The sequence below is a fragment of the Zootermopsis nevadensis genome, unplaced genomic scaffold (assembly GCF_977971745.1).
Source record: "Zootermopsis nevadensis isolate Lab colony 2312 unplaced genomic scaffold, Znev_1.0 Znev_ptg000021l, whole genome shotgun sequence".
NCBI lineage: Eukaryota > Metazoa > Arthropoda > Insecta > Blattodea > Termopsidae > Zootermopsis > Zootermopsis nevadensis.
The window spans coordinates 12440824-12456103 of NW_028259153.1; the positions used below are offsets into that span (position 1 = coordinate 12440824).

General features: G+C 37.3%; 1 protein-coding gene across 4 annotated transcripts in view; it reads right to left on the reverse strand.

Moving 5' to 3' along the window:
• LOC110841243 (tyrosine-protein kinase transmembrane receptor Ror) overlaps window positions 1-15280 on the reverse strand; it is a 90808-nt gene that overhangs the window by 7419 nt on the left and 68109 nt on the right. For all 4 annotated transcript variants that reach the window (XR_015536201.1, XM_022086605.2, XM_022086612.2 and 1 more), the window contains 4 exons: window positions 12347-12438; window positions 9244-9420; window positions 8613-8784; window positions 2693-2857 (listed from right to left, as the gene is read on the reverse strand). Coding sequence is in view for 3 of the 4 variants with exons in the window: in XM_022086605.2 (XP_021942297.1) it covers window positions 2693-2857; window positions 8613-8784; window positions 9244-9420; window positions 12347-12438 (606 nt within the window). In the remaining variant the exon portion in view is untranslated. The remainder of the gene's footprint in view (window positions 1-2692; window positions 2858-8612; window positions 8785-9243; window positions 9421-12346; window positions 12439-15280) is intronic.

The following is a 15280-nucleotide window of genomic DNA, read 5'->3' on the forward strand; positions in this document are numbered from 1 at the left end:
AGGAGAATAAGATTTATGGGGCATAAATCACATATGGTAGGTGAAAAATACATACATTTTGATGTATGAGTCTGAAACGAAGAAATTACTCGAAAGCCTGCACTGAAGAAGCATTGGTTTCGTGTAGTTCAGGATATGGTCCAACATCAAACTGTTGTGTAATGAACCTTCGAGTTCTTCATTAACTGAGCGACAATCAGCTTCTCAAGTAGGAATATGTTCCTTGAAATTAGTACATCACGTTCTATTGCAGAATCATGGAGCCTTTTATAATTTTTTTGCTTAACTATTAATCTTATGGATAACAGTGCAGAAAGAAATGTAGACACAGCAGTAGTGCGACGAACATATACAAGGATTTGTGTTACCGGTAATGGAATGTTCGTAGTTTTGATTTTTCCTGTTTCAGTATAACTCCTAACAACGTGTTAACAAAGACTCCATGTGAAGAGCATCACTGTGACATCTCTCTTTGTTAGTTTCACAAGCGATTGAAACAATATGTTCTTTGCCCGTTTTACAACAGCCTCGTGGTCTATTTTGGTGAAAGCCCTCTTGTTCTGCAGTTCAATCGTATTTAAAGATACAGCACAAACTTCACGTTGACTTATACCTAATACATTGCTTATAATTCAGATTTATTTAGGCCTGCCTGTATAAAGTAGTGTAGTATAGGACTGAAATAGAAGTGACAATTTTAGTTTTTCCCGGTTTATCATGTGGCAGCTGAACAGTTTATTTGTGAGGAGTTCATAAGATAGGTGGGGTGCGTAGCACGCATGTGAGAAATGAGAATTGAATACAACATTTTAGTTAAAAACCCTATACGGAAATACCACTTGAAAGATCTAGGATTAGATTGGAGGATAATATTAAATGTATATTAAGAGAAATAAGATTTGAAGACATCGACTGGATTCATCTAGCTTAGAATACGGATCAGAGACAGACTCTTGTATCAAGGTAATGAACCTTCGCGTTTCATAAGGGGGAGGTAAATTTTATTGACAAGCTAGTTGCGAAGATTTCCTCGTCGCTTTGTAGCGGGTGAGGAGGCGGATTCGCGGTTCTTGCGCACTGAAATCCAGTTTCGTTCTTCAGAAGCTAACAGTAGCTCAGCTAGCCCGGCTTAACTAGTAGCTCCGTGTTTACAAAAGCCAGGCACTAGATCTATCCCGAGCCATATTAATCCGGTTAACATCTCAAACCACATTTATGTAAGGTCTATTATAATATAATCATTCCTTCTAGACCCAGGTTTTCAAAGTGGTTTCTTCCCTTTAGATTTTTCGGCTAAAATTTTGTTTGTATCTTTAATTTAGGGTATTGACTTCCATTATTGTGTCGGGAGACGGACGGTGAGACACATAAGCTTTGTTTGTCAGAAGGGTTTCGAAACTTAAGACGAGGAATTATGGGACGTCATACGCCTGTCCGTTAAATGTGCGCTGCGAGGTACAGACAAACCAAAATAAACTGCAGACTTTACGGACTTGTATTGACAAACCAGGGTTCTGAAACGTTGCGTCGTTTATACACGTAGGGATATGACGTTTAATTATAACTTCTTCCATATATTGATTTTCTATTTGTTGTTTACAGGCCCTAGAGGAGAACATGTATATTGAAGTGTGAAACTTGTAACAAAGATAAGCGGTTTCTTTTGTCGGTTAAACGTGGAAAGAAGGTTCTTAATTAATTTTGTAAAAACTAACTTTTTTGTAGATTCGTACAAGGATGAAATACGTTTCCAATAGAATTTAAATTTTAATTTATTCCTTAGAAACATATAATTAGTTTGTTTATAACGGATTAGAAATTATTTATAAGAAAAATATGATAATTATTATGTTTAGAACAAATTAAATGCTATGAATAACTCCATGTTTTGGAATCAAACTAGCTAGAAAATTACTGACTTGTGATAAAACTTTATCGGAAAACCAGCTGCTTCCAACATAAGTGAATGATGGTATGATTTCCTGATGCTGAGACAGGCGGTATTTGATACGTTGGACTTTTGCTCCGAATTGACGCGGCTAGTCGTCCGAAAATTATTTTACTACGCCTCGAAAGCTTCAACATTACTGACTTACCGACCAGCTGCAGTATAAGATAGCTTATATCTGTTGTGGGGAAAATTCCACTGTCCATTACAGTTGATTTACCCATGTACAATTACATGAACTCATTTGACAGAATCTCGAAATCGGAGATTTTAATAACAGGGGAATTGAAACTTACGTACCGAGGAGATTTAAAACTTTAAGTCTACTCATCACTTAATTTTGCCAGGATGACTGGAAAAAAAAGAAAGAAAGATTTGCAGCATCTGTAGCACCTACGAAGGAATAATAAATGCGTATAAAATTGTCGTTGTGAAACGTCAAGAGAAGATTCAACTTGGGAGATGTAGGATTATATGAAGGGTACAAGTACATTTTAGAGAAGTATGTGAAAATGTGAAGTGGATTGAATTGTTCCAAGATATTCTAAGGTGAGAGTTATCAAATGGGCAAAGCTATTTGTGTATGAAGTCTGATCTTTCAGCGAAGCTCTGAGAATGAAGTCAGATGGTTGAGCCAAGTCCTCTATTCAATGAAGTTCCTTGTTTCAGTGAGATCATGTGGCATAAGCCAGTTGTTTCAGTAGGTGAATGCACACGAGATGTACGAACAAGCAAGGTCTTCACCTCTGAGGACAACGCCTATGAGAGACAAAATGTTGCAGTGCCTGAAGGCACTCATGATGTCCACCTCTCTCATGAAATCCTCCTCTGCCTCGCGGGTAGCCGACTCTTTCAGCACTTTGACAGCCACGATTTCCGGCTGTTGGCCATCTTCTCTCCGCAGCTCGCCTGCAACACCGAAACGATAGTTTTGTCGCGATTCCATTATATTATTGGTTTATACTTTATTTAACGAATATACATCAGCTATAGAGATAATTTAGCTCAAAAGGAGATGACAGGACTAATACGGTGTTTGAGCTGGAAATGATTGGAAAGGAAGCAGTCATAGCATAAGGCAAGCTCAGCTCGACATTCACGTTGAAGAAATGGGAAAAGCCGAGAAAAAACACTTAAAAGAGCGGCCGAGACTCCAATCAGATACCTTCCAAATAGGAGTGAAGCTTGTTACAGCCGAGTCAGCTCGTTTGCATTCTCTCACAAAACTGTACATATGAAATCGTGAAGCAAGCCACACTGGAGTCGTCGGGTAAATCTAGTTCATTTTATGAAGATGGCTGTCTTCTGGAATATTAAGTTGTGTAGTCTGGTAAAAACTGACAGAAGTCTCATAAGTCATTACTGCCTCCATCATTAGGGCGCCCTGATGATGGAGGCAGCAAAGGCCTCTGAAACGTTGATAAACTTCTACCAGTCTTCACGGCGTTACAACCCAGAAGACAGTCATATTTAGAGTCCCATATGGCTCATAAACGGAAGCATGAAGGATTTAGAAGCCGCGAAACGAAGGTAAACCTTGACTTATTTGTATGTTATCATCATCTGAAAGCATAAGCAGTATGTACGAAATATTTCAGTGCCAGTCTACGTTTCTCGTCATTTTTACTCTTTCAACTGCGATTTAATATATGTAAAATATAACCCCGTTTTGTGTATATTCTCTCTTCTCGAAACAATTCACTTTCAAAACAAAGAAATAGTCGCTAGGAAGAATCACTGAAATGAAAGCAAACAAGTGCGTTCCGCTATTTTTATTTGTTGTGAAGAAGGGAGAGACGTGGTGGCTCATTTGAAAAGAAGTAGCTTGTTTACTTACACTCCGTTGAGAATAGATTAGGGGTACGTAGCACACTGCGCAGTGTACCGTAGAACACGATGGAGGCGGTACACGCATGTAGAACTTGAGGCGGAGTTTCTCGAATTTACGCCTGAATTCTGCTCATCCCACACATTTCTTCTTCGCCTCCATTCTTTACTCCTGATCTCTTATTTCCGTCTTTTTCTCTTTATTTTCTCTACCCCTTATTTTGTTTATCATTCCCTACTTTAATTCCTTCACCCTTATCAATATTCTTTCACGTGATATCATTCTGGCTTCTTAAACAGTGAGAGAAATAGGGCGTGTGAAATGAGACCCGCAGAAGGAATTTGAGTCAAACAGTCGGTCTCCTGATCAAAATCTAAATTCGTTACTCTTATGGGATTCGAGGTTTTCAAGGCGGTGGACTGTAACGTTGACGCATGTAGAAACATGAATTTAGTTATTTTTAAGAACCGTGGAGTTGTTCTGTCAACGTTATCCATTGAACCAGAACTGTGATTTTGGTTGAGGAGATGGTTTTCGATAGTCTCGGAAATTTCTGTAGTTGGTGACTTTTCGTCTTGTTCTACAACAGAGTGTATGAATCCATAATTTTTACCAGCTTTTTAAACAATCTGCCAACACGTGTAAGGGTATTTACCGCGGTTCTAATGTGTCTCGTATCGGATTGTTTTTTACGACCACTCTCGCCATTACATCGTAACATATCAGAACTGACGTAGTTTACGAGGAGAAGGGAAAATTAACCAAATTAAACCACGTAAGTCTTTTTCTCCTTTTCTTAAATATTTATCTTCCGTCTATACTTTTACTATTACAAGGGTCATCAACGAAAGAGTCTGCATCAGTCTCCATGCTATCGAAATAGCAGAAGAACAATGCTCGGAATTAATAAACGAAACGTCATCATTAACTCAAGCGATGGGCCATACGGTCTGTTCCGTCTCCATCTCAGTTTGTCGCACCGTGCAGTAGCCCACTGATTCATACAGTGTAATTGATGACCGGAAGGACACGTGACATGAACAGGTTAGGTTAACTGAAGAAATAGAAAGTCTTGTAGAAACATTATAGTTTCATTTTTGTATTATACACTCAGACGTTTATGAGAAGCACGCAGACGTATCATGGTAACGTAAAAGAGTTCAGATTTGTTGAATATTGACGCCGAATGCCATTTGTTAAAATCAGACAGGACGACGTCTCAGTATTGGAAACACCTAGAGACAAGTTTCTAGGTGCTTATCAGATCGATGACCCTACCATAGTTGAACACACCCCTGAGACTTTTAGCGAAATACACAGACAAGTCAGAAATGTTTTGGTCTTATAACCACAAGATAATATTTACTAACACTTTTAAACGAAAACGAAGGTATTGAAATGTTGTTAAATAATTATATGTCTTTCCTTGGATGTTAGGGCAACAAACGCTTAAATTTCACGACTTCTGACGTTTATTACTTCGACGGTTTATAAATTCAGTCAACCGTTTATCAAGCAGATTTACTACGGATATATGCATAATTTATGTCGTAATACGACACACGTTCTATCCTGACGTGACGAAGCTGCAATTTTGCAGTTACCGCCGATGAGTATTAACGTTCACTACAGGTGTAAAGTTGCGCGTAGTCTATACTGCACGGCGCGCTGTTTTACATCAATTCCAGATGAGTGGAATGACTAATCACGAACCATGGAAAACATTTTCGCCGTGCAGGCCAATTAAACATCACACCGAACGTCGCAGCTGAGCTGTTAGTGCCTGGAGAATAAAATTACATGATAACGGACCTTGTCGTTTGTTCTCTTCATAACAGATTATTAGGGTGATAAATGAAGGAGGAAGCTGATGAAGTGGGGGGGGGGGGGTAAGCAGCAAGCCTGGAAAAGTGGGAAATGCATATAAAATTTTAGTCTGAAAAACTGAAGAACATAGACCAAGTGGAATACCTAGACTTTGTGAAAGAATAATATTAAAGTCGATGTTAAAGAAAAACATGAAAGGATGTAGACTGGAATATGTTTCAGGGCAGGGTCCAGTGCGGGCTGTAAATATTTTAATGAATCGTCGGACTTCATAAAAACTTGGGTATGCATTTCTTCACTGTCTGAATGACTATCAGCTTCTGAATAAATATATTAGATAAGAGTGAAGCCCTCCTCTGGGTTTAATCAGAGAGACTCACAGTCAAACAGACTGAAAAGAGGTGTTCCGCATCGGTATATGAATGTGCGCCTAGGAAACTGAAGTATGAAAAATGTAGTACAAAAGTGGTTGAATGCAAGATGTGTTATTATCATTCGTGTTCATGATTCTATAACAGGCTTTTAATGAACGACTCAAATTACTTTCAGCAGGGAATAGTTATTAGTAAATTTCATAAAGCTTCTAAATGTCATTCCATTTGACAAGCCAGAACAGGAAGTTGAAATGTGGCGTGGATTTCTTTTTGCGAGTGGAGCAGCAAATTCTGATGTAATCATGGATCCTAGCATACAAGGATCACAAGAAGGCCGTAGACTGAATATCGTAATTCCTCAATTTTAAGACGCACATTTTTAAAATTTAAAGTTTCTGAAATCGGGGTGCGTCTTACATTTTATGGTGTCTAAGAATCGATATAGCATATTTTTATATGCAAATGAAGACGTCTAAAAATCGTGTAAATACGGTAGCATTACAAGAACTTCTATCAATAAACACAAAGTTCAAGTACAAAGATGTATCAATGTAGATGTTTCACATTTTACTGGTTTTTTACCTACAGAAAACAACGTGACACAGTTCTGTCCTCGTCACTGAAACACTTCGTACAGAAGTTGGCGGTAGAACATTGTGTACTAAGAACTTGTCATGGAAGAGGAAGCATGCTGCAAACAAAAAGTTTGTGTTTTGAATCAATTTTGGATGTCAACTTAGATCAGCTTCGTAGAAATTGAATTTACATAGACAACCGAGTAATAAGTTAAATTATTTTATTGTTTTCCTTAAAAAATTAAATTTCTCGTTTTTTAATCAAACTTATTCTACTCCGTAGGTAATATTACAGTATTTTAGTTAAAAGTTCTTAGTTTAGGCTGCGTCTTACTTAAGTTAGTCGTTTGTACAGTGTAATGGCAGCAATGCATGAGAGGAAAACAAACGACAAAATAGCATTCGCAGAATTTATACAGGCTGTAGGATAACGCACTTTGTGGTAGTTTCGGAAAAGAAAAATGTGTAAAGCAATTTCTTAGTTTATTACTTTTTTGCAAAAGAGATATACAATATCGTAAATATTACGATTTCTTTATTCACAATGGAAGCTCACTTAAAATTCTTTCAGGTAGAACACAAACCAATTTCTCTATGAAAACACACACACACACACACACACACATTAGAACATATGTGTGGGCGTTGGTGGACGTCAGCTTTCTTTCCTCTGGCATAAATTACAAAATGTTCTGAATAAAATGGCTAACTCTTTAAAATACAATTTATTTAATGAAGTGAAATAATTTTTGTTATTAATTTTGACGCGCAAGGTACTGTCATTTTACTTTTGTGACTATCTCCTTAAACTGACTACGCCTAATTAACTCAATGAAGTAGAGTTCTTGTTGAGAAACTGGTATTTGCTCAATTTGTGAAATATTATGAGACCAAGAGGTTCATTATTACAACAAGTGGCCACTCTGCACCCTTCTTATCTGCTTGAGTCCAGCCCACATCCTCACATCACAGCTTTTCTCTAAGACCTATTTTAATATTATCCTTTCATCTACTTCTTGGTCTTCCAATGCGTCTGTCTGGTCTCTTCAGGTTTTCGACTAAAAATTTGTCATATTTCTGAACTACCTATGCATGCTACATGTCCCACCTCATTGATTTGATCACCCTAACAATAAGCTTATTTGGCATAGAATGTAACTTATAAATTTCTCATTAGTAATTTCCTCCATCTGCTTGTTTCTTTATCTTTCGTACATCCAAATGCTACAGATAACCTATACTACTTGAGTCAAACATAATTCTGTATTTTTGTGTTAAATATGGTACTTTATAATAGACTGTCACATATAATGGCGACCTTTAGCTGCATCAGTCGATGACGTTAGCTATCGATGAGTCGATGTGTTTCATTTAGTACAAATAGCATGAAACTCTCTGCTATAACAAAGCCGTTACTAGACCGTATACAGTGTATGGGACCCTATTTCATGCACGTAGAGTTCAGTACCTGTGGACTGTTTGTCCCTAAACAATACTGATTAATTGAATGTTCTGTAAAACTCCAGACTCGTGGAGAAAATGAATGAGAAAGGATTTACTCGTCTAGAAAATACTGCCATTCCAAGCTGCCTTGTGGAAATCTTTACCGCCCTGAGAAACTTAAATCTGACATGATTTAAAATTGTTTAAAATGTAAGAGCAGTGTATTGTATATAAATTATTTTATTAGTCTATATATACATATATATAATAAATATTAGTAAATGTTATATATTTCACAGTCGTTCTAATAAAAGATCTAATCATAACAGACGACTTGAACCTCTTAGGTGACGCCTGAAATTTGGGGCACTGTAAGAAGTGATAACTGAATTGTCAATACTTTCATTAAATACAGGGCTGTGACGTCATCACGCATCATCTCGTTTACTCACCACCGTGATGACGGATGGCAGTAAGTTTAGTAAATATCGAACAGATGGCTTAAGTAATGCATTTAAAAACACACCCCAGATGACAGAATTCTGAACATAATACTGTGACAGCATACTGTCTTCATAATTAGACACGCAGTTTTGGGACCAGCTGGAGGTCCTTACCTTTGTGCACTTTGCCAAAACATCCTTCGCCAATTTCTTGGAGGAAGCAGAGTGTGTCTCTAGGAAGCTGAGGCACAAGCACAGTGTCAGGGATCGCGCATGCACTGTACTGGGGGTTGGGGGTGTAGCGATTAGGCACCAGCAATCCCTTGCTGAGACTAAGAGGGGATGGCTGTAAGCACAATGAAATTACCTGTTACCCGACGAAAACAAATTAACATAATTTTTATACAGAAGTTCACTCGTCCTTCATAACTATTTTAGGGTAAATTTCGAGATTGTTTTCAAAACGCTACTGTGGGACTCAGTACTATTGAAAGAAACCAATAAAAATAGGATAGAGGGTAAGTAAGATTTTAATTTTGGGAGGCGATCAGTAAACAGAAATTTCTTATGTTCGCTAATAAACTAACCTTTGTAAAACTTTGGATGCTTCAACATCAAAATATTCTTTTAAGTCACTAAATTCTGACAAAAATAATGACGTTTTTATCAAATAAAATCTGGCCTCTACAGCACAAAGTGCTCGCTGTATTTTGGATAATAATTTTCTCAACAAAACTAGTCCCTCTCAGGTCTGCAACTTAAACGAGCCTGTTAAGTGCACTAGCGCCCCTTAGTCTCTACTTACACTACCGGATGATGACTGACGAGATTTTCCGCTCCGAGTAACACATTTGCTTATCTCCTTCCGTTTCCAGAGACACACGGTGACCGAGACAGTTACTGCCAGCAGTGCTAGTCCCAGCATCCCTATCACAAGGCTGTTTGTAGAGGGTAGCATATCCTCTTGAATCGTTCTATCAGGCTGCAATTAGACACACAGAATGAACAGCAGCATTCAGAACTGTCTGACAAAATCTGTGAAGAGACTGGCAAGAATTATATTCTAATAATGGATACACTTGAGTAACCTAGTCTGTTTATAATTCCCGACCGTACAGATTTAAAATAAGTTAAACTTATTTCCAATAGAATGTCGGTGAATAATTACAGTTGTAAGAACATCAGAAAATATTTCATGTCAAATTTGTAGGTTGGCTTATTTACGTCTATACAAGATTTACTGTGGCTCTAACGGTTTATTAGTTATTGCTGCAACACCGAAAGCTAAGTATAGATTTAGCACGTCCACCAAATTGTTTATTTCATAAATATATGTCTTAAAACAATTTGGAAAAATTATGAAGACTTAAGGATCCAGCGGTAGGGTCACTCCACCTCATAAGATTGCAAGGACAAGGATGCTATGTATGACAGGAAATTAAAAATTACGGAAATGAAGTGACATGTAATATGTTAATACATAAGTAGGATTGGAGTTCTCACGGCTGTAAGAAGATGGCTGTCTTCTGGGTTGTAGCGCCACCATCATCAGGGCGATCGCTCTGATGAGGGAGTCACCAAGGACCTCTGAAACGTTAGTAAACTTCTACCAGACTACACGGAATTACAATTCAAAAGAGAGCCACCTTTATGTTAATACATAGTATAACGAAAATCTATCAACTGATTCGAACGTTATTAGAGGATACTTTCATATGGACATAATTACGTGAGGCCATATTTTTGTTTATAAAAAACAGGTAGAAAGTTACGATTAAAGGAAGCATCAAACATGACAACAATAGGATAAAAACAAAGACGAAAACTAAAACGTTTTTAATGTTTAGGATCATCCAGACAATTGCACTGGTAACAATATATAATTTGAAACACAGCAACTGGTAGATAAGTCAAAACGATTTGACACCAAACTTGCAGCGATTATAGACAAACATTTATTCGCAGAATCTGATACCACAAACATAATACAGCATGCGAATCTCGCAGTATGGCTTCTAGTAATGGCGTTTATAGTAACTGTGAGTTATGGACTGGCTGTTCAGTTTCCCTCTGCCACTCTTACACGTGCCGCACTTCTCCCACGCACGAAGAAGCTTTCAAATCCCAGGCTCTTTAGTCTTACCCCCGATCACAGATCGAGTGTTTGCTCTCCACTACAGCCTGCTTTGGAAACAAATGCGAAACCGAGAAGGTTAACACACAAAGTTGAAGCAGGCTTACAGATATTAATGGGAAGACTTAACCTAAAAGTTTCATGTCAAACGAGAATGAAGGCTGAAGTGAGTGAGACACATAGCACGCATGGGGAGATGAAAAATACATATAAAAGTTTGTCGGATAAAACTGTTAGGGGACACCAGTGGATCTCATGTTAGGCTGTGGGCCAGATTCATCTGGCACAGAATAAGATTCTTGTGAATCCATTTGGATTACACGAAAGATTGCGAATTATTTAATCAGCTGAGCGACTATCAGTTTCTAAAGAAGGACTCTATTCCATGGACTCGCAGTTAGATAGTTTAGGTTTATGAAGACTACAAAGTTGATAAAGAAGGAAGTAACAGAGTATAATTAAAATATTCCGATTCAGATTTTGTTAAAGTACAATTTAATTTAATAATCCTATAATTACGCATAATATATAATCATTTTCTAAAATTTACAATCTTTTGATTGTCCGTCTGTCACTGCACATCTCTTGAATTGTGAGGACGAATAACTGAACACAACAAAAATAAGTTCTTCGACACAAGATTCTAGAATTATAAATTTGTCTACTCAATGTAATAATTATTTTCAAAAATTAGATTTATATTCAGAAATATGAAGCCTCACATCATCCAAAGGGCGTGACGCAATAGTTTGTGACTAAAATATGTGCCTTTCATTGGGCGCATTGTAAAAAGCAATTTTTATTGATGGCCAAACTTTGATGTTTATGAACACATTTCTATTTTTATGAGTTCAGTTTATCGAGAATTATTGATGAACACCAACATATGGGTTAAAATGACAAATAGAGTTTAATGAATATTCAAAATAAAAATGTAAATACAGAATAAATTAAAATGTATTAACGAATTTATGTAGTAGGTCTTTGTCTTTGACTCTAAAAATTCACGTGAGAGCGATATATGCATATTGCTGACTGCGAATTGGCTGAGGTAGGTAGGAGTCGGTAGAAGATAATTTCAGGACACTAATGTGGCATTCCTCTCGTGGGAAACCACAGAAATTTCGGTCAGCACAATTGTATCGGGTCAAAATTCAAACCAGGGGCACCGCAGAGATAATATTTTCGCCCATGTTGTAGGGTTTGCTTACCATATGAATTGATTTGAACTACGTTTAAATAAATTTGTTATCTTTTAATTTAAATGTATAATTAGTATTAATGATCGTTAGTGTTAATTTAAACAAACTCTTGGCGAAGCACTGCCACTTTGAAAAGTGAGTTTATTGTTTATTTAGGCTATTTATGTTTTATTTAACGAAGCTTTCAGTAGATCAGACTAGCGTTAAATGATAGCATGATTCATGATTAATGAATAAGAATGTGGAAAGAAGCGATAATGGCCTAATTAAAGGTATTATCCCGGCATTTGATTGGAGTGGTTGATGAAAACCACGAAAAACCTCAGTTAATATAACCATTGTCCAGGCCGAGATTTGATCTCGGGACTTACTTAATACAAGAACAGTGCGTTAAACTTCATTTCTGAACACTAGTTTGATGATGGATACATTTCTTGACACGACATAGCAGTTCAAAAAAGATCATCAAATTAAAATGGGCAAATTTCCTACGTATGACTGCCAGTATCAAGAGCCATCTCTCCCGAATTGTTCTGCATGACACGGAGGGCTTCTCCGCTTAGCTTCCTTACCTGCTGCACTAGCGTCTGGTTACGGGCCGTGGAGTTGGCTCCACTCGGTGGTATCAGGATGCCGATGTGAATGGGCTTAGGCGTGGCAGCAACTGCAAAACGTATGTATGTGTCAGTTAGGTTGCAGCTACTTTCAGGGATGGCTTATGTTACACAAGTCCTGTTTTTTTATTTCGTAAACATCGCTAAGTGTTTAGATATTCTACGAGATTTTAAGTCTTGACGCCGGTGAGGATGACGGTTTGGTTTGCTATAAGTGTCGTTATATAAATATACTGTTCCCTCTTAACAGTTAGAATATTATACTCCTTGAACTAGAATTAGCTATGGAAAGTACGGCCATTTGTTAAATATGAGAGCTGTACTATCATAGTAAACCGAAATTTACTGATGATGACAAAGCGTCTCGTGTAATTGTACCAGCTTCTGTGTACTACAACTGTGTTTACTACATGTTAACCGACCCTTCCCACCTAAATCTAATGTTTAACATACGAACTTGATTATCTGAGTTACATGAAACAAAGAGGCCCTTTGTTGTACAGAACACTGGTCGCCATGTTTTATGAAGCAGTGAGGGTAAGTTTGGTAATGAACGCTGCTCAGTATCTGTAGAGTGTAAAGTAGGGATCTTTCGTATTCCACGTTAGTGCAATAATTATATCGGAGTCATGTCAGCTCAGTCTAAGTAAGAGGTTTACAAGTCAGGGGATATTAATTGTAAATGTCAGAGTGGGTAGTTTCATGAAGATTCACTAGTGACAGGCGGAGGTGAAATGTTTGTGAATGAGCATAACACAACATTAATAAGGGTTTAAGTGCAAGAAATAAGAAACTTTCAAGTTATCTCGCACGTAAAGAGCGTTAATGTATTGGATCGCTATAGAGTGCACTGCAATGTCAGTTGTTGATTCTTTTGAAGATTTCTGATTTTAGTAATAAAATAAACGTTTAATAAATAAATAAAATAAATTGAAAGTAAGTATATTAACCATGTTCTCTTCTCGTTTTGATCGATAACTGGACTTCATTTGTGGCAAATGATTTATTTACAAGGTTGCTGAAAGGCGTAATGTATGTTAAAATTTTGAAAACGTTAGTGACTACATTCGGACTTATTAAACAGTTCTCTATAAGTACTTCAACATAAAATAAACCACCACATATCTTGAAATTAAATTTTTAGGTAGTCGATGAAATCCAAGCACACAACATTGCATATTTTCACTGCTTTCCATTTCAGATCTCGATAGAGTACGCGTAAGCTAAAGCAAGCAACGGTTTCCTGGAATCGGGGCCTGTGGCAATTAATTCTTACCCCCGCCAGCCTTAACGAGGACTGTTAATACGTAGTCACTGCCCCTTTCAACGACAAATAAAACAAGGCAGTTTTTCTTACATAGGATTGAATAGAAATGTTGTCATTGAATTTTATGTTTATCTTACGTGCAGGGGAAGCTGCCAAGGCGGCACAGCTCCAGAAAAGATAACTTACGTAATCCTAGTGATCAATTCACGTACGCATACTCCTTGTTTTATAGACGTGATGAAATTTCCCGTTAAAATATTCTGTAAATTAATGTACCTTTCATGGTACTCGACATTAAATATGTCTAAAATTAAAACAAAAAATAGAGAAACAAAGAAAGATAACGAAACTGCAAAAATATGTGACTTCATCTACCTGTTTTATTATTTATAGGTGTTGCCCTTCATATTGATCATTTTATGCATTAAACATTTTCCTTACAACGCCTCAGAGGTGGACATAGACCGCTTATTGCACTTTATAAGACCGGTTATTATCGCCTATCAAGCATAACAGAAGGACCGAAACAAAGAAGTTAAGCTAACTGCTAAGGTCGCCCTGATGATAGAGGTAGTAAAGACCTGTGAAACGCTTTTAAACTTTTACCAGACTACACGAAACTACAATCCAGTAGACAGCTATTTTCGTACTCATCTCCATCAAAAAGGAGGTCTGTACGTGCTCCCGAGGGTTACATGGAGACAGAACACATTAAATTGTACTCTTAAGAGCACAGGCCCTACATCTCAAAACAGTGCTATGTTAAGCTGAATTTTTCCCGGATAACTATCGTTAAATTCGTCTATTAGTCTGCCTATTGGTCCATCCATCACATCCACGCAAAAGATCACTCTCAGTGCGTTCTCATAACCCTAAAAAGGCCCACAAGCAATCACTCAAAGAAAAACAAATACTTCATATTGATTCTGGTTCCAGACATTTAGAAACCTTGTAGGTTGGTTCAAAGGAGTATAAAACCAATATCGAAAAGTGAAGAACGGAAACAAACGCTCGTGGCATAACCATTATTAAATGTAATGCGACTAGCAATTTTTAATAACTGCAATTTCATCGCGAAGTCAGAAAATGCGGTTTAGAAATTACAGATGCCCGTGCGCTCGTATTTTATCAAGTCCGAGTATTCCAAATGCTGAGCACTTTGTAGTACTATCACAGGGTGGAATTCATACTGCAAATTAATTTCTGAAGAATACCCGGGTGCAATCTTCGTTCACTTGAGTTAGGTTTCTAAATAAAATAACGGTTTGTGTTCGTTTACACAAGCATACGTCACCACAGATCATCAGGAATCACAAACTCACTTTAAGGTGGTTACGCCGAGAACTTTTATCTTGATTTTGTCATGATGTGTTTTTAACCGCTGCTTATAACTGCGTAATTAATGAATGAATTGCGATTGGTACTGGAAGTCAACAATAGAAATTATTAGGAACTGCAGATTTAGTTTTTGCACACTTTATACAGTTCATAATAGCACATAAACGGTTTTTACACATAAAAGCAGTCGATGTTTGTAATACGGTATATTTTAGCCTACTGAAACACTCGTAGTTACTAAAATCCTTGTAAATATCGCTCTGTGAGATTAAATTGAAGAGGTTTAA